Source organism: Sciurus carolinensis, chromosome 5 (assembly GCF_902686445.1).
Source record: "Sciurus carolinensis chromosome 5, mSciCar1.2, whole genome shotgun sequence".
Taxonomy (NCBI): domain Eukaryota; kingdom Metazoa; phylum Chordata; class Mammalia; order Rodentia; family Sciuridae; genus Sciurus; species Sciurus carolinensis.
In genome coordinates, this window is record NC_062217.1 from 3,787,531 (window position 1) to 3,807,187 (window position 19,657).

General features: G+C 44.0%; 1 protein-coding gene across 4 annotated transcripts in view; it reads right to left on the reverse strand.

Moving 5' to 3' along the window:
- The window catches only part of Myo16 (myosin XVI), a 606,187-nt gene that overhangs the window by 244,890 nt on the left and 341,640 nt on the right, over nucleotides 1-19,657 (reverse strand). For all 4 annotated transcript variants that reach the window (XM_047554578.1, XM_047554580.1, XM_047554577.1 and 1 more), the window contains exons 11-12: nucleotides 19,505-19,615; nucleotides 10,576-10,641 (exon numbers count right to left, since the gene is read on the reverse strand). In XM_047554578.1, coding sequence (XP_047410534.1) covers nucleotides 10,576-10,641; nucleotides 19,505-19,615 — 177 coding nt within the window. The remainder of the gene's footprint in view (nucleotides 1-10,575; nucleotides 10,642-19,504; nucleotides 19,616-19,657) is intronic.

Genomic DNA, 19,657 nt, shown 5'->3' on the forward strand with positions numbered 1-19,657 from the left:
ACATTTTTTCAGAAAAATACAAATTTAATTAACTTAATTTCAATGAAGAGAAATTTTAGTGATTTATGACGCTAGGGGGATATGCTGCTAGGACTTCTGTTCTTGGGAATCGCTACTGAATTTTGTTACACTAGAATGAAAACTAATATAAGAAAGACTTCTGAGTCATGAATAAACGCCAAACAAAAATTTTATTTTCTGCAATCACTGACCTACATCATGGAGGATGTTGAGGTCAGAAAATCAGGCAAGGACCGTGGAGTGCTGGGCCCTGAAGAACAGGGAGAGACTGGTGGTCAGTGCACCCTGGACGCGGCCTGACTGCTGTGTGGGCGTCATGGGGACAGTGGGTTCTCCAGTGAGGCCCTTTGATGAGATGGCAGCAGAGCAGCAGTGGTAGTGGCCTGAGTTGGTGCCTGTCTGGAGAAGACCCTGGCCAGTCAGCAAGACAGGACGACACGTCCATTCAGGGTCCGTGGGCCATGCCAGCAAACCATTTTAACATGACTGAGGGAGGGCTGGGGCTGGGGCTGGGGCTGGGCTCAGTGGTAGAGCGCTTGCCCGGCACGTGTGAGGCACTGGGTTCCATCCTCAGCACCACATGAAAATATATAAATAAAATAAAGGTGTCCATCTACGACTAAAAACTAAACACTAAAATAAATAAAACGATTGAGGGAAAACATAGTTTGTGCTACTTCATGGCAAATTTTATATGCTTAAAATTATTTAAAGGTATATGGGAAAAGGATTTTTCAAAGTAGAATTAATGATCTACAGCCATGAGAAATAGCTCGTGAACATCACAAATGGCATCCAGTGGAACTGGTCAGACACAGAGGAGCACGTGGTGTCAGGGCCACCAGGGCAGAGTGTACCACAGGTAAGGCAGCCCCGGGCAGCATCAGTGCAAGGGAAGGCCCTGCAGCCTTGATGTCCTGCCCCTGGGTGCCCCCGAAGAGGCACCCCTCAGCAGCTCGCCCCTGGGTGCCCCCGAAGAGGCACCCCTCAGCAGCTCGCAGCATGAGCACAGTTCGGGGGTAAGGAAACGGGGTGAGTGAACACAGATGATAAAGAATGAAGGTGCTGTCTCAGTGTGGTGGATTCAACAACTCCTGCTCAACCTGTGATACTAAAAAGGAGCTAAGCGCAGACGGAGACGGAAGGGCGCTGGGCGCACAGTCGTGAATCATCAGTTAGTGACTGTAAGAAAAGAGGGAACACAATAGGAAACGGGGCAAAGAAACAGCTGAAACACGGCAATAAATATGAGAAAAGATGCCAGGGTCTCTGTGGCAGCGGACAGGCCGGCTCCGATGACAAGATGCCCCGCACACTCAGATGCTGCCAAGGTCCATCCATAACTGATGGCAAGGAGGGCTCCCGGGCCACGCGCAGGGCGCTGTCCCAACTCCTCACACGCCCTCTCATCCAGTGCCCTGGAAACCTGGACTGGGCCGCGAGAGGTGTTCTCGTGTCACAGATGAGGACTTGGGTGCTAAGTGGCAGTAGTGACTGGCCTAGGTGACCGGGCTGGGCACCTGTAGCTTGCTTGCCCAACAACATCTCTAAGGCTGAAAAACACACCTAATCACTGAACATTGCTGTTTTAACCAATGAGGAGAAACATCGTGTACTGTCTGCTAAGCTCCCAGATGTGCTGGAGTCAAGCATCTCTGCAACTCCCAAGCAGGACCAAGAAAGAACCCATCAACCAACCTCAGTGGAAAGCGAAAAATAAATTAGAAGTCTGTAGTAGAGATCAATAGTTAAATATAACTGTGATTCAGTACAAAAAAATAAGGCATTTTTAATTTAGAATATGTTAACTAGGACTAACCCTAGTTAAAAGTTTAAAAAACCCACAGTTGATGGAGTTGTTTTCCATTTTTTGTAAGAAGACATAGCGATATGTTATTTGAGTGAATTAAAATCTAAGAAACAATGGCATCTGCAATTTTTGAATGAATATGCACATGAATGCAGACATGTCCAGGAAACAGACTGGATGAAGGTGGCAGCTTGAGGTGGTGGCTGCAGCTGCACCTGTGTCCCTGGCATTGAAGACCCCCTGAAGCACAGGACAGCGTTGTGACATGCCCAGAAAACACGCTGCAATTGAATGAGGTCATCTTTTTATCCCGTCTTTACAGCTGTAGCTCAAATGGAGAAAACGTGGCATCTTTAATCTGCGATATCTACAAAGTCATACGGACAGTGGGCACACAGTTGCCTAGTGTACTATATTGACACTTTTGTACTTTTCATTATTCCAGAATCTGAAATGAACAGTAAACTAATGACATCACAGTGATACACATGTCCTAATGTGCATAGCAGCAGAGAGCCTCCCGGGATTAGGTCCTGGCAGGACAGACGTCTGTCCTAACACTGCTCTACTTTCCCCAGGTCACATGGGTGTGATCTAGGTTTGCTGAGAATGTCATCAGCTATCAGGGACACACCGAACGGCAGGCACCCAGAAGCAGGCGGATCTCACGCTGCGTCTCTAACCCCCTTTGAGTCGCCTCTTCTCTTTAGGCCGAGTGTTTCAAGCGATCAGACATGAAGAGAGCCCTGAGAGTCCACCCGGCCTCCTCCCGTCCTCCTCTGTGAGCCTGCAGACGTCTCCTGCTCCCGCCGGGCCTGCTCAGGGCGGAGCAGTGCTGAGACTCGTACATACTACCATTCTGGAAATGATCACCGTGATATCACATCAGTCTCTATTCATTTTTCTCTGTCACCAGGCGAGGCTTTCACCTGGCTCCAGTTCTCTGAGGGACGGACAGGCCATCTAGCTTTCCCTGCTTGCCATTTCCACTGTAGATACTATCAGCCTGCGCAGTGCATCCAGCGAAGGTGCTCAGGTCCGTGCTTCCTTTCTCTCCGCATCGCCTTTTCCCTGCCCCTGTGCATTACTGGGGACAACAGGACTCCAGGACCGTGGCCATCTCAGGCATTCTGCCTCAGCTCAAGGGAGAGCTGGCAACAGACCAGCTTGTCTGCTTCTCCCTAATCCTCCTTGGACCCTCTGGTCCCGGTGATTGTGGTCTCTGCTGTTTATGGGTCAGCCTGTCCTTTCTCCCTCTGTGCTGGCGCCTCTCAGTGAACCGCCAGCAGGGGCAGAATCCTGGCATGTGTTCATTTCTGAAGCTAACCATCCACTTCCATGGTTTATGAAGGGCTCATTCCACTACTGGCCCCCATCTGTCAGGACCATGGGGACCTCACAGAACCTGCCAGAAGCCCGGGGCTGGAGGTGGCGTGGGCTCCGGTTTTACACTCTACTGAAAATATTTCACTCACATGGAGCATCTATGAACAGGTGGCACATTCTGGAAAAGCTCACGTGTTTGCAAAGACCTGCAGGTGAGTAAAGGTGATGTTCGCCTCTGGGCTGCACGCGGGTGCTGCTGAGAGGACACTCTCTAACTGGACCTCATGATCCAGGCCTGGACCTGATGTTTAACCGTCTTGCTCATCTGACGTCTTGCTCTTCTCAAACCACACTGTGCACTCCTCTGCATGGCCCTGTGTCACCTCCACCTCCAGGGCCGGCTCCATCATCCTCCTGCCCCGACCCGCTTTCCCTGGGACCTTCCTGACTCTTCAAGCCTCGCCCCACTCCCATTTCCCTTCCATGGGACACCTTTCTGACCTGGATTCCATTTCTCTCCTTTCCCCCTCCTGACTCGTCCATTAGGGCACCCCCTCAACACGGCTCCTGCGTTCTTGTCCCCAGGTGCCACCTTGGATTTTCTTCAGAGTAATTGCTGTTTTGTCCCGGGAACATCTATGCAGTTTTAAGGATGAGGACAACCACGTAGTGTCTCTCGGTGTCTCACACACTGCATGGTGTTAACGGATTGCACAGGTGTTGGCTGGCTTGCTAAAGCATGCTGGCTTCTGATTTTAAGTTTGCTCTTTGTAAAGCTAGTACAGGAAGATCGAGCTACTTTTCCACTTCTTCTCTCCTACAGTTCACATGTTGAAAACTGACGATGGCCTTGTCCTCAGTGTGAATGGACAGCACAAGTCCCAGTGCCAGCCTGCCAGGTTCCCCTCCTCAGTGACGGTGAGCAATGATTGACATTGTCATGGCAGCGAGGATCTAAAGGACAGGGCTTCTTGCTGCCACCCGATCACATTCGTCTCGGGATGAGCCTGACCGGAAAGAGGGTCCTGCATCCACCATTAATGACTTGCTGGAAGGAGAAACTGACATGGTGCCAAGGCCTGAGACAGCACATCAGTGTTGACAAGAAGGCATGGGACAAGACGGCGCAGACGCATGGGACATGGTGACTCCTGGCCTGCACAACCTTTGTAAGTAAGATCGCACCTAATGTGTATTTCATCCTTTTATTAACCCAGTCACCAGGGGAAGAAACCAAATCATTTGGAAAAAAAAATGTCACTTAAAAAAGACAAACAGAATGATAATCAACAGACACAGAAACAATATTCTTTTCTTTGTGTGTCCAGGGGACAGCATGATTCCTTTAATGTGATTCTATGCAAGACTAGCTGATTTTAGATTATTAAGCTCTAACACTTCTGCAGAGGATGCTCACTAATCCAAGCTAACCTACATCACTGTATCTACTCCTGTTTCAATTTTGTGGACTATCCTGCTTGATGGAGGTGAATTCTGAAAGTATCACACTTCTGAATTCCCTGTGACCTGCAGAATGAGGTGATTTTACTGTAAGTTTTATATCCGTGCACATTTTATTTCACATATTCTTCAACTTATTTCCTTCTTATATTCTATGATGGTTGGGAATGATGAGCATGTTGAGCAATGTGTGCATGCAAAACACATATGTTAAATATTAATATTTGTGTATTAAACATGTAATTAAACAGTTATATAAATTATATAAATGTATATGCGAATCATATTATTTATAATTATGGACATGACACCTTGCATTTTAAGTTGTGATGAACTTTCTGGCTGCTATCCCAATGTTTTACAACATTTTTCTACATTAATAAAGAAATAAACCTCTTAATGTGTGACTCCTTTTCTCCAGTAATATGTGTTTCTGAAAAAACTATGGATACATTATTTGAAGCCATAAAACTGGCACACTGTTGACACTTTAAAAACAAACAAATCTACCGAATAGAAGAATGTTTCTACCAAAGATGTAAGATCCTATGACAAGGAAATATCATACCAAAAACCCTTGTTATGTTAAACTTGGGCCAAAACTTATAAGTGAACCTCTACATTCACAGGAGCATTTAAATGAGTTATTTCTGCGTATTTTCTTCATTCAGTTATTCAAAGCTGACTTTGTCTCACTATAAAATGCTTGTCAGCTTTATAATCAACTGTGATCCTGTAGATACATCAGGAATAACATATCACAAGTTAATTTAAAATAGCATGTGCTTGTTCTCCCACATTCTCTCCTCTCCCCAACTCCTGCTACAAGGTACAAATCGAGTTAAATAATAATGAACTTGCAAACAAGCTTAGGACTTGAAGGCAAAGAACTCCCTAATTTTCTTACATCAGTGTAATAAATACAGGTAAGGCCTATCATATCGTATATCTACAGGGTAGAAGCTGCTATCACATTAATTATCTTACCATAAGCAACTATAAAAACTTTATGAAATACAAATTAAGCATCTAAATTGTAGCCTCAGAAAATCAGCAAAGCCGCTGGGACGGAGGAAGCCACTGTGGAGAAACCCAAATGCACAGCCTGGGGCTTTCTGTGCAACCCTTTCTCGGCAAAGCTCAGCGACCTCACAGGAAGTGAACTTAAGTGTCTGAGGAGTAAAGCAGGGATGTGGGCAGTCTCTCAGTGCTCTGGGAACGACGTCGGGTTCTAGCTCCAGACCCAGCAAGGGAGGACAGTCGGTGGACATCAGCCTGGCTCCCAACAGACTCGCCAGGGCCACTGCTCCTGGACAAGGGCCAGTAGGGAATGAAGGCGCCTCAGCCAGGGAAGGTACCTGCCTGCAGCTCACCTGCCCACCAGGAGAAAAGACGCTCTCCTTTGGAAGAAAATAACAGCATCCTGGGCTCGGCAATCTTCTACTTGGAGCATTCAGTGTTTAATCAAAAATGTCCATGAATGCCAGGAATACATCCATGTAATAGAAAACTAACAGCACACACACAAACGTACATACACATACACATACACACAGCGGAAAATAATCCCAATGTCAGAGCCATCAGATGTGACCTTAAAATAACAGTAACTAACACGGCCAAGATAAGAGTGGAGGCCAGGTGTGGTGACGCAACCTCTAATCCCAGTGGCTTGGGAGGCTGAGGCAGGAGGATCTCAAGTTCAAAGCCAGCCTCAGCAAAAGTAAGGCCCTAAGCAACTCAGTGAGACCCTGTCTTTAAATAAAATACAAAATAGTGCTGGCGATGTAGCTCAGTGGTCGAGTGCCTCTGAGTTCAATCCCCAGTACCACCAAAAGGAAAAAGAGAAGAGCGGAACCATTAAAAAATTCATCAGAGAACTGGAATCTTCAAGAGTATAAAATGGAAATTTTACCATTTAAAAATAACCTAGGGCTGGGGAGATAGCTCAGTTGTTAGAGTGCTTGCCTTGCAAGCACAAGGCCCCGGGTTCAATCCCCAGCACCACAAAATAAATAAATAAATAAATAAATAAATAAATAAATAAATAAATAAATTAAAATAAAAATAACCTAACTAGAATCCATAATTTAATAGATGACTAAATCAGTATATTCAAAATAAGAGATAATTAATAACCTGGTAGGCCAACCTACCCAGATCCAGAACAAGAGTAGAAAACAGAAAAATAATAAAGTTCATATTTTTATGGAAGTCATAAGACAAAGAGAAAAATCACAAATGGAAACAGAAAATATCTTAAATTCAATGACAATGAACTTATGAAATACCTGACATGTAGAAGTCAGTAAAGAAGTATTGAAAGCAAAAGAAAAGTCTCAAAAACTTTCTTTTTTAACCAAGGTCACAAACAAATGCTATGCCACATAAACAATAATCAAACCAAACTCAAAGCAAGCAGGAAGAAGCAAGGAGCAAAGGCAAAGGTTAAATGAGAATAAATACACAATAGAAAAAAATAAGCCAAGAGATACTTTTCTTTGAAGGCACCGATACAATTAATAAATTCCTAGATTACTGATTTTAAGAAGGCAAAGAATTCTTTAAAAACACAATCATTAGGCTGGGCGCAGTGGCGCACGCCTCTGATCCCAGTGGCTCAGGAGGCTGAGGCAGGAAGATGGAGAGTTCAAAGCCAGCCTCAGTAACTTAGCAAGGCCCTGAGCAACTCAGTGAGACCCTGTCTCTAAATAACATATAAAAAAGGGCTGGGGATGTGGTTCAGTGGTTAAGTGCCCCTGAGTTCAATCCCTGGTACCAAAACACCCCCTAAACAAAATGAAAACTCCTACAATTATTAAAAACTTAAATAAAAAGGAACGAGAACATGAAGAGCCCTGTATTTGTCAGTGAAATTAAATCCAGAGCTACAGTCCTCCCTACATAGAAAACAGCAGGCCTCAGTGGTCCCCCGGTGAGTGCTTCCCAACATTTAAGGAAGAAATAACTGAGCTCACACAAACTCTCTCCCAGGCTGGAAAACAGAACATTCCTTTTATGGAAGCAGCATAATTTTGATATGAAGGACTAAAAAAATAGTAAAAGAAAATTCAGAAACTGATCTCTGTCATGAGCATAAATACAAAAAACTGTAAGTACTATCTAATAGAATCCAGTATTATAAGTAAAAGAATCAAACATAAACAACAGGATTTGCTTATCATTTGAAAGTAAGGAAACAGAATTCACAGACAAAACAATAAATGAGAAAAACAATTATCTCAATTGCACACAGAAAGTACTTGATGAAATTAAACACTCCTTTCATGATGCAGCCTCTTAGAAAATACAAATAAAATGGAATTTTCTTCATATCTGATGTGGTTATTGGAGTCTCCCCTGTGGTTGGGAATAATTGTTTACTTTTAAGTCGAACAGCAGTTTCTACTTACTATTTTTCTGGTAATCTTATCTGGTAAAATAAGAAAAGTTTAGCAGAAGGGTTGGAAAAAAGAAATGAAAACGATTTTTTTTTTGTAGAAAACATGATTTTGTGCACTTAAAAAATTAAATAATTTTATACCTATCAAGTGAATTTTACAACTAACTGAATTTAAGGTAATGTTATTTTTTAAAATCTTGATTTTATATAATAACCATGCACAGAAAATAATTAAAAAAATATTTATAATAACATTTAAATTCACTGAGAGGAATTTAAAAGAAAGAATATATTTCAGAGACTCAGAACTTCTAAAATTTTAGTTGTTTTTAAGTTGCATACAATAAAATTCCAAATCCAGGAGGTTCTCACCCCCATTCCCAACACAGCCCGGGAGTTGATGAGATGATTCTAAGCCACAGATAAATGCTGGGACCAGGAAGAGCTCAGGCCACGCTGCAGGTCCAACAGGAAGGTCTGCAGTGTGGACCCCGCCGTGCACGGCAGACCTCGGGCCCTTCCTGTACGGAGCCCGGATGAGGGCAGAGGCCCCCAGAGCGCAGAAGGGAAGACTGGTCTTTAAAGAAACAAGGACTTGTCAAACCCACCAGAGAAAGAAAACTGAATCTCACCCTACCTCTTCCCAGGTGCTTCCCAAGTGCACTTAGAATCCAGAATCCTTAAAGTCCTCAAATCATGGAGAAAAAGGAGGTGACCAAACCATTTTAATGCTTTTAATTTGAAAGTCTTGGACAGACACTTCACAAAGGAGGATGTCATTGGAGGACAGGCACGTGAGAATGTGGTCCATGCCATTGCTTCTCAGAGAAACACATACTAGAGGGAAGTAAGAGTCCCCTCTCCACAGCCAGTAGAACGACAGACAAACAAACAGAATCCCCTTATTCACAGAAGAGAAGCAACCAGGGCTGCTGTATTCTGTTGGTGAGAACGTAAATTGGCACAACCACTTGGAGAATTTCCAGCATGTCCCCGCACTGAGCACACGGCACACCTGGAGACCCCAGCTCCTCTCCTGGAGCTGAGCCTGGCAGCGCGGTGCACGGGTGGCCGAGGCCCTGTGAGACGCGCTGGCAGCAGTGCCCTGGCTCCGACCCGGTTTCCACCAGTGGTGAGAGCGCCACATATCCACAGAAGGGACTGTCAACAAGTCAGACGAAGGAGAGGCGCACCCTGTGCTACTGTGCTGCTCCTCCCAAAGTGCCTGTGGGGTTCCCAAGGCTCTGACCCTTGACCTGCACGAGGGCTCCAAGTGCCACTGCCTTGCATAAATCAGTTCTACAGAACGTCCAGTGTCCGCCCAAGACTCAGGCGTTACCACCACAAACCTCACAGGAATGTCACTCGTGCTGCAAGAGCAGAGTGACAGAAAGGGCCCTAAGCTTTCCTCAGAGCTACTGAAAAGCCAGGTCAGATCGACTCTAACCCTGGGACAGAACTTCTGCAGTGACCGAGAGTAAGTCCTCTCTCTCGTCTGGGCCACTCCATGGCCCTTGGTTGCCCGGGGTGAGGCTGGGGTAAGACTGGGACAAGGATGGCAATTCCAGTAGCTTTATGAAGCTGACTTCTGGTGCCAAGGGCGAGGGTCCTAGTGAGCAGCAGTCTTGTTCTGGTGAGCTGTGTCCGTGGTTCCTCAGGGGCCTGGCGAGCACAGCCTCTGTGTCTTCCTCTCTCCCCGCATATCTATGGTGTGTCCGGGCGGCAGGAGTGCACATCTACTCCCCCACTCCAATCTTCCACGCACCCGCTCCTCAGTGTGAATTCCACTGTACAGCTGAGCCGGACCGTGGACTCACCCCACTAAAGGCTCCTGGGTGTGCTGTGATCCACTACTACTTCTGCATCACACTGTTTTCCAGTTGGCTGGAATAATCTTCCAAAAGTAATTTATCTCTTAATGATGAAGGTCTCACAATTAAAACTAGCCAGTCGTTTGGGAAAATCTACACACGCAATATTTCCCTTTCTGAGTCCCATGCTTCAACCCAACAAAATCTCTTTAGAAAGAAGTTGTGTGTCCAAGCAAGGGCTCTAAGGAACAGATCCTGAGTTAGTCACAAGTACAGGCAACAAAGCTACATACCACTAGTTTTAGCCAGTCTCGTGAGTATAGTCATAGAAAAATCACATATTTTGGGTGCAAAGTCTACTTTTGATAAAATAACTCTGATATTTAAAGTTGCCTCAGAACAAACCACAGTGACTAACATGCAAATATTCATTGAGAATTTTAAAATATTTCTGAGAAGTGTGGCCTTCACTATTGTTTCTTTTATTCTTTTTTTTCTTTTTTATTTAGATTCTTTGTTCACAAATGGGGTACAACTTTCGTTTCTCTGGTTTTACACAAAGTAGAGTCACACCATTTGTGTAATCATACGTGTACACAGGGTAATGATGTTATTCTCATTCTATTATCTTTCCTTCCCCCGTCCCCTCCCTCTTTTATTCTTAATCAATCATCTGATGCACAGGTGTATCCCTAGAGAGTGTTCCTTTGTATCATTAAATGGTATTTTAAATTTATACTCACCAAGGTAGAGTAAATTGGGAGTTCCTTGAATGGGTTAACAAGCAAGAGGATATCCCCAATGAAAGTCTGTTAAAAAAGACAAAAATAATTCATGAACCATATGCACAGTACCTGCAAAGATTAAAAATTACGTGACTTATGAATCATCAGCAGAGATACAATGAATGAGGAAAAACCATATTTTAACATGTATAAATCGTTTCAAATATTTTAACTGAAGAAATAGAAAATTCAAATTAAATAAAAGCAATAGGCTTTGTTCCGTTAAACATAACAACTGAAATGAGTAGCTGCTAAAAATTCATCAAGGGATTTTGTGAGCCAGTCTAAATAAAAATATAGAATTAAAGCAAATAACAAGCGCCTAGGAAGAAGACAGCAAAGAACACAGAAGTCATTAAAGCACAAGAAGCAGAAACGGGGTTCTAGTTAGGGAGACCAAGCAATGAGATACAAAGTCACAAAGAACAGATGAAACAAAGCGGTAACAAAAGGATAGCGTTAAACCCAAATGCATCAGTAAGTGCAGCAGATGCAAAGGTTCTAAACACTTGAGTTAAAAGACACAGATTATGAACTGGGTTAAACTACGAAATAAGTGCCACTTGAAAGATAAGCACCTTACATATAAAAATGAAGAAAATTTGAAAGTGAAAGAATGAATCAAGACACAAATGCAAACAACACTACCAGGTGAGAAGGTGATCCTCCAACGCTTGATGCAGAGAACAGGTAAGGAAGTAGCGCCAGAAATAATAAGGGACGTTCATAGGGTAACCTGACAAATCAGTGAGGAAGATAGAGCAACTGTGAACTCCCATCAAAGAAGGTCTGGTGTCATTCAGAGAAAACAGAACAGCTACGAGGACAGAGCCGTGTGTTTACAGAGCCGTGTGTTCACAATGACAGGGATTTTGCTTAGTAGTTTGTGGAAGAAGCAGACAAAATGTCAAATAATCAAGTTTGACCAATTAATTTATATGGGCCATTCATACTGACAATGGGGAACATACATCTGTTTTAGGTGAACGTAGACCAGTTTCATTAAATTCATTCATTTATTTAATTTATTATTATTATTTGTGTGTATGTGTATGGGGGCACTGGAGATCCAACCCAGGAGTGCTCTACCACTGAGCTGCCGCCACTGTCCTTTTTATTTTATTCTGACACAGGGACTCATTAAATTGTCCAGACTAAACTCCAACTTACTATCCTCCTGCCTTGGTCTCCAGAGTGGCTGGGATACCAGGCACAAACCACTGTGCCAAGCTCGATTTCATGAAGTATAGAGGAGCTGAGTCACTCAGAGTATGTTCTCTGATCTAGGTAGAATTTAAGGTGGAATATTCTGTGGTGTACAGAAAATTAACTAAGAGTGTTTAGGTGCTTTTACTTCAAAAACAAAACAAAAAAGTTGACTATTTGAGATGATGGATATGCTAATTTGCTTGACTGAAGTCATCACTTCACAAAATATATCACAACATCATGTTGTACACTCTAAATATAAGCAATAAAATTATTTTTTAAAAATTCATTTTAATTAAAAAATAAATCAATAATGGATGCCTCCCCAAATCACCAAACATTTGGAAATTATACAATAAATATGCGGATGACCTATGAGTAAAAAAGAATGAAAATACAAGTAAGAAAATATTTGGGTTAAAGCATACTATAACCCAAGGACTGCAGTTACAGCCACAGGTGTTTCTGGTATAAAGGATACAGCCTTTTCATATAGACATATATGAAAAGGTGGTATTTAATGAGTTGGGTGGCCAGTTCAGGGAGCTTGTAAAATTATATAAAATTATACAGAAACAATGAAGAAAATGAAAAAGTATGGAACAGAAATCAAAGGAATAAGCAGAGACAAAACCAAAATCAAAAACCCAAATTGGTAATCCTTTGAAAATCGACAAAATTGGTCCAAATAAGAATGATTAGAGAAACCAGAGGCAATACACCAGTTACCACTGTCAGAAACAGAACATGGCTTGCAGACCCTGCAGACCTGAGAACAGATGAAGAGAGAGGATCTTATGGACTAGAGTCAGACGCGGAGTTTGATACTTAGATGAGGTGGAGAGCAATCCTGGAATGGTTACGCATCTTACCAAACCAACAGAGGAAGAAACAGAGACTCTGAACAGCTCTTTTCTGTGAACAAAACTGAATATGTGTTAGAAACCCCTTGCCCAAAGAAAGTTTGGGGTTCACTGGTGAATTTTCCCAACATTGATTACAAAATAAACAAGTGTTGTATGGTTTATTCTAGAAAATGACAGACAAAATATTTCTCACTTCAAGAGGACTTCATGAACTTGGTATCAGACTCTAACAGGTATATGCAATGAGAAAAGAGATATACAAGCTGACCTCTCATTAAAATACATGCAAAATTCCTAAGCAAAACAGTGACAAATTGATCCAACAATATAGAAAAAGAGAATTTAATATATCTCAACCAAATAGGCTTTATTCTAGAAATGCAAAGTTGCCTTCCTATGTGAAATCAACACCTATAATTAATAATACAAAAAGACATACAATCATCTTAATAAATGGAGGAAAAGCACTTAATAAGATTTGATGCCCATTCTTGATTTAAAAATAGTAATAACTTAAAACATTAAACTGCCTAATCTAAGTAAAGCAAATTTAGCTGTGGCTTGGCTTCTCAAACTACCTTCTTAATTATAAAACACTGGAGTTTTTCCTTGGGTTTGGAAATGGAATGGGATGTCTAGTATTGCTGATTTCAGTCAGTTTAATGAATAGGCATATCTCACAAAATAATGCAAGGAAAGAAAGGAAGGTGCAAAGACTTAAAAATGAAAAATAAAAGTCATTACTTATAGAACAGCATTATAAGCAAAAAATTGAATTGAATATTCATATATATTAAAGTTTACTTATGAATTTAGCAAGTCTGATACAGAAAAGGTGAATATAAAAAAATCAAATTGCATATCTTCCTTTATTATTCATAAACAATTAGAAAGTGGAATTTTATTATTTCAGTAAGAATATACTCTCAAAACTTGAAAAATGCCTAGAAATAGATTTAATACATCTGGGCAAGAGGTCTAAATGAAAAAATAGAAAATATTTTAGAGAAATTAACAACCAGAAGAAGAAATAACACATTTCATGAAATGGAAAATGAATTACTGTAAAAATCTCAATGATTCTCATCTACTCTCTATACATGAAATGATACTAATGAAAATCCAATTGAAATTGTTAAATTGGTTTTAAAATATATACAACTGTTCAAAGGTCAGGATTGTCTGAACAAGGTCAGAATTTTCTTCCTGAAGAATATTAGGACTTCCTATGTATCAAGATTTATATGTACCTACAATGATTAAGATATTTTGGTTTTGGCTGGACAACAAACAGATCATTACAACAGAAAAAAAGGTTCTGGAAGCCGGTCATTTGGGGAATCCATCTGATTCGCCACAGGTCGCTGTAATTCAGCAGGAGATAGATGTGTGGGAAAGCACTGGTCCTCAATGTCCTCTTTAGGACTGTGACATCATTTCCACATGGCAGTATGCCTTCAATCCACTTCAAGAAGAAAGTATAGGAGAACATTTTCATGATCAAGGCCAAAATTTCTTAAACAGGACACAAGGCCACTGACCCTAAAGAAAGTGAAAAGTTATAAAGTTCTCTTCACCTGGTGACACCACTAGAAGAGCGCAAGAGAAGTTGGAAGTAAGAAGAAGGAATATGCAAGGTGCTTCTCTGGCAGAGGAAGAGCATTCTGGTGTGTAAGAACTCCTGCCTACCCAGGAGAATGAGAAAGAAAACTCCCGACTTTAAAGTGGCACATAAGCAAACAGACCCTTCACAAAGGGAGATGCGACAGCAGTGACGTCTGTCAGTACTGTCATTAGTTACAAGAGAAGCGCAGACTAGGACCACAAGGAGGCACCAGTCACAGCTGCAGGAAGGGCTGGAGTCTGAAAATACTAAGGAAACAAGTCATCAAGCACACTGAGAGCTAAGGGCCACATTTCCTGAAGCCAGTAGCGTTCCCATCCCAGTAAACCCCGGGATTCCTTCCGCAGGTTACCCACAGAACTACCTGCACTTCTGGACCCCAGGAAACAGGTGTCGGACTGTCTGCTCTCACAACAAGAAGAGTGGAAGGACTCCAAGGCCCTGCAGTGGAGGACAATAGACCTCAACAGGGATGTATTCAGAGTGGTCACTGTTGAGGAGCAGAACTTACTAACCAGTTCTACAAGCAACTGTAGCTGCATGTCAGAAATACAACCAAGAGTGAGAAAGAAACTCCTTTCAAATACATTTTAAAAAACAGGACTAAGCTAAGGTCACAGGTGCCAGGACTTTGTAGTCGCTGCTGTGAACCAGGGCAGGGCCTTTCCTATCCCGTTGTTAGGAAGCTGCTGCTTACACAGAAGGTCACAAAATAAAACTGCACTGAGTCAGCCCACTAATGAATCACATATCATTCCGCGTACGTCATAATTCCAAAGAGCTTGCTTAAAACAAGGATCTTTCAGTATCATTTGCCAAAAACAGAAGAAAGGCCATAAATGAAATAATAGATTTGAAGGGTGACATATCGTTGATGTAGTACTTTTAAATTACTGTTAAATTCTCGAGAAGAGAAAGGAAGCTGCAAAGTTGATTGAATTTGGAAATTAGCGGATAAAGGAGATGGGAGACTTTTTTAAAAGTCCCTCTGCAGTCGCGTTTTTCTACTGAGGAATCGTGTCCTGTTGGCCTCATTGCTGGAGGACGTGGAGAAGGCCCGTGTGCACCCCGGGATGACGGGACAGCTTGTAACGCTGTGAGCGCACGTGAACGGCGAAGTCACAGAACGCGACTAGGAGCGCGTCTGGGGCGCTTGGGGCGGAGGGCGCCTGCCCTGCTGCCCGGGCCTCCCCTCCAGCCTGCGCTCTTGCTCCCTGGCGCGCCCAGGGCACCTCTCCTCCGCAGCGCGCGTTCCGACGGCAGGTAAGGACAGGACCGTGGGGTGGGCATCGCGCGGCGGCTGCGTGCAGATGGGGCAGCGGCCTGCAGAGGGGTCGCTTCTCCTTGGCGTGAGCTACTGTCCGCCTCTGACACCAGCACACCACCTCCACCAGTCACCCGGTGGAACCCGCTCTGCAGTCCTCACTCGGGTTTGCTCAGGGCCCGCCGTTAGGTTTAAGCTTGGCTCAGCAGATGTCCTGAGTTCCTGTGTTTATTTTGTGGCTTTTTCTTTATGATTCTCTAGTCCCATTAGCGTGTTTATGCAGAGATTTCCGCTGACAAGCTTCTTTGCTGTCCATAAAAGGACTGGATGGCGCATCCTGTTCTCCCCGGCGTTTCTGCCTGCATTTCCCCGCAGCCTGTGCCTCGTTATCGGCAATTCCTGCTGTTTGAAGGCTGGGAACTTCCTACTGCTGTGGACATATGGAAGCCTCCCAGTCTAAACGTTCAAAAGAGTGCTGTATAATTTGGTATGAGGGCAAGTTACCGTTGGCTTCAAAAGGTCTCATTATATAACAAATTAGACTACAGAAAAAAGATGAAAATCCTGATCAAACAATCAATTCAGCTAACATATTGTATCTGGGCTCTGAGGCAAGTTAACACTTATATCAGCCTCAGTTGTTTGCCATGGATAAACAAGCATTAACTTTGCTTGTGCTAAAAATGTGGACTTGGTCTAAGCAAGCTTCTTGTCTATTCAGTGTTTATTGTGCAACCAGCTCACAGTTCACTGGGTAGGGACATCAGGTGTGTGCATCTGTGTGTGTGCATACTGGATGTGTGTTTAGGAGGGAGACACACAATAAAGTCTAAATAAGGCGAACATAGAGTATTGCAGGGTGGTAGGTTTGCAGAGATGTGCGGCCAGGTGGGAGGATCGATGGCAGGAGTGGCAGACAAGGACAGGCTGGGGTGCCTGCAGCAGCAAGGAGTCTGGCCTGAACACCTGGAAGGAGGGGCGGGGGAGCATCAGCATAGGGTGGTCAAGCTCTTCAGGCAGAGGCCTGTGCAGAAGTGCCAGATGGGCTCACAGGGCACCAAGATGACCAGCATGGCCAGAGTCCAGGACCCAGGGGGCGAGCTGTAGCCCTTGAGTTAGAAAGGCAAGGTGCAGGAGGCCAAGCAGCCAGGCCTGTGGGCTAGCACTCCGGCTTTCCTCTGTGCACACTGGACTTCCTTTCTGCAGGGAAAGGACAGGGTGCAGTGTGCATTGTAGCAGGCTCACCTGGCTCCTGCCCTGAGAACACATGGAAGGAAGGTAAGAGAAGCCCATGCATTTATTTGAAGTTTAATGCAAAATGCAACAATTTAAGTACGATGTGTGCCAGGGCAGCTGCAGTGGAGGCTGCACTTTGTGTGTATCTTGAGGGGAGGCCTGACAAGATCTGCAGGAAAATCAGAGGTGGACAAGGAAGAGAAGCCAGCATGGACGTGCTTGCCTAGTGAGCTGCCTGAGCAACTGGCCAGCTAGGCCAGGCCGTGGGAGGAGCAGGTGGGGAGAGGTGGAAGGGCCAACTCTGTTTTCTAAAAGGTTGAAATATGGACTAAACTAGTGTTTTCTATTCGTGGGGAAGGAGCCCTGGTTTGTAGTTCCAATTAATCAAGGGCTGATACTTGTGTAAATGAAAATAAAAATGAAGTACTAGAGGAGCGAGGCTAAAAAATTACATGAAGACATACAAAGGGCAAACCCCAATTCTTATTTTATCTACAGACTCAAATTAGACTATCAAATTGTAGGATGGGTTCTTTAAAATGCTTATTTTCTTTGCAGACTTGTAAGAAGTTCACATGACTAGTAGTCCACAGAAGATGTTTAGGAAGGACTTATCGTTAAATCCATAATGTTTAAAGTGCACGTGGTCCCCTGGGGTGAATTCAAACACCATAACTCAGAGCAGTCCTTTTACGAAGTCGATCCCAGGTGATGTAGCTCTTCACTCTTTCAGGTATGGGGACAGGAAAGCCAGTCCTCACAGAGAGTCAAGCTTATATTATATGTGTAAACCTGAGAAAGCCAGGAAATGTTAATTCCAATGAGAGAGAGAGAGACACTGAGTAGAGCAAGAATCATCTTGAAGACATGTTAGAGCCAGGACTGGGATAACCTGGTGGGAGTCGGTCGCTGGACTGGAAAGCACTGGGCAGGCCTCGTGAGAGCAGGACAGTGTGGCTCCACCCTCACTGTGCTCAGCACCCAGCACAGGAGCCAGCTGTCAACCAAGCACCAACAGGGCAGCACGGCCACCCACAGAGATGCCTGTCCTAATGACCGTCCACCGTGACAGCCTGGAAGCTCAGGGATGCTCACCAAGGAACATCTGAGTGGAGGTTCCCCCTGTCTTTCATGGGGGAAGAAAGATGATGTTGTGGAAAGAGGACTCTCAGGGAAGTCCCCTGCAGGGGGGAAGTCACACCAGACCCGTGAGTGATGAGCAGGGCAGAGTCCTCAGGGCTTGTGCTCAGGACCCAGGGGCAGGTCATGGGGTCTTGTAGCTGAGGTCCCAGCCCCTGGACAAGGACAGGGGTCTGCCTCCCAGGAGAAATGTAAGCCACAGGCAACAGTTCAGACAGAGGCTTTCAGAGGACCTGCGTGCTTCGTGAAAGTGACCTCAGGTCATTGTGAGGTCCGATTGAGGGGAATGAACTCCTAAGGAAGGCAGGGCCGGGCCTTGGAGAAGCTGGGGGCCTGCAGGTCGGGGCCACGGAGGAGATCTGTGCAAAAGTGGAGAGCTAGGGACAGAGTCACTGGCAGCCTGCAGGGGACAGGAACACCAATAGTTCAAGCAATCTTTCTGAGTTACAGAAAGACAGCACCATAATTAAAAGTAAAAAGCTTAAGGAAAAATAAACAATAGTGGGGATGCAAACCACACACATTTTACAAAGTACCAGGGTGGTAACAGACCAAAGTAATCAGCTTTCACCACTTAATGCCAATGACTCACTATCATTAATTTTGATAGAAGTATTTAATTTTAAGTGTATTTACGGTGGCAGGCAATTTATCCAAGCGTCAAGATGCCGTATTGCATTTTCATAGACTAATCAGTATCTAACAATTTATGACTTGTAAAGAAATCTCAGAGTTCACATTTACATGGAAATTACTTAATCAATTTCTCAGGAGATTAGGAATAATGGGTATTATCAAGAAAGGATAACAGGTATGTGCATAATCAGATTTCTCTGCAGACGTTCTGATTGAATTGCTCTCTGCTCTGTGCAGAAAATAACAGAATCAAAAGGATTGGGGGCAAAAGATGGCGGGGGACTGCAAGGGCTTTGAGATGACAAGGGGCCTACATTGTCCTCGGCATTAGAAGAAGGGACATCAAAGAAGGTGGGGCCACTGCAGATCGGCTCTCTGTACTGTCTGTTGTCTGGTAATATTTTTGTATCCTGTTATCAGAAATCTGTGTCTGAATTATCTACTTTACACACAGAGGCGCTTCCTGACCACTTACAGCAACAGTTTCTCTTTCTGTGCAAATGGTGCAGCCCTCATGCATAGTCAATGAGTCTCTTCAGCTCCTCTTCCAGGTCTGGCAGGGTAAAGCAAAGGAGCGGAGACAGAGTCGTCTTATAAGGATTTGCAGATCCTGCTGGGTCCAGCAAGATCATCATAGCCATCACCACAGCAGGAGAGTTCAAGAGTGGTGAGTACTCGCGCCTACGCTCAGTTTGTTCTTGCTTCTACACTTAGCTCTGAACTTGGAACCCGGCTGCACTGGCCTTATGTAAATGAAGCAGAATGAACCTGAACTTTAAGACACTCAACCGAAGCCATCACCACAAACAGAAGCTACCAGAAGCCTGGTGCTGGCCTGGAGTGCAGTGATGAAGGGTGAAGAAGGTATCGGCCAGGCCGGGCAGGGCAGAAGGCAATCTGCAGGGCACTCACGTGTATCTGATTGTTCCCAAAGCGCTTCTGAATCTCGTACAGCAGGCTGCCGTCATCGAGCTCGCTCAGCGTGGCCAGGTCGTCGTTGGGAGCTGGAGGCATCAGCTTGACCTAAGGAAAAGACCAGTGTGGTCAATTCTAATAGCTTTCCAA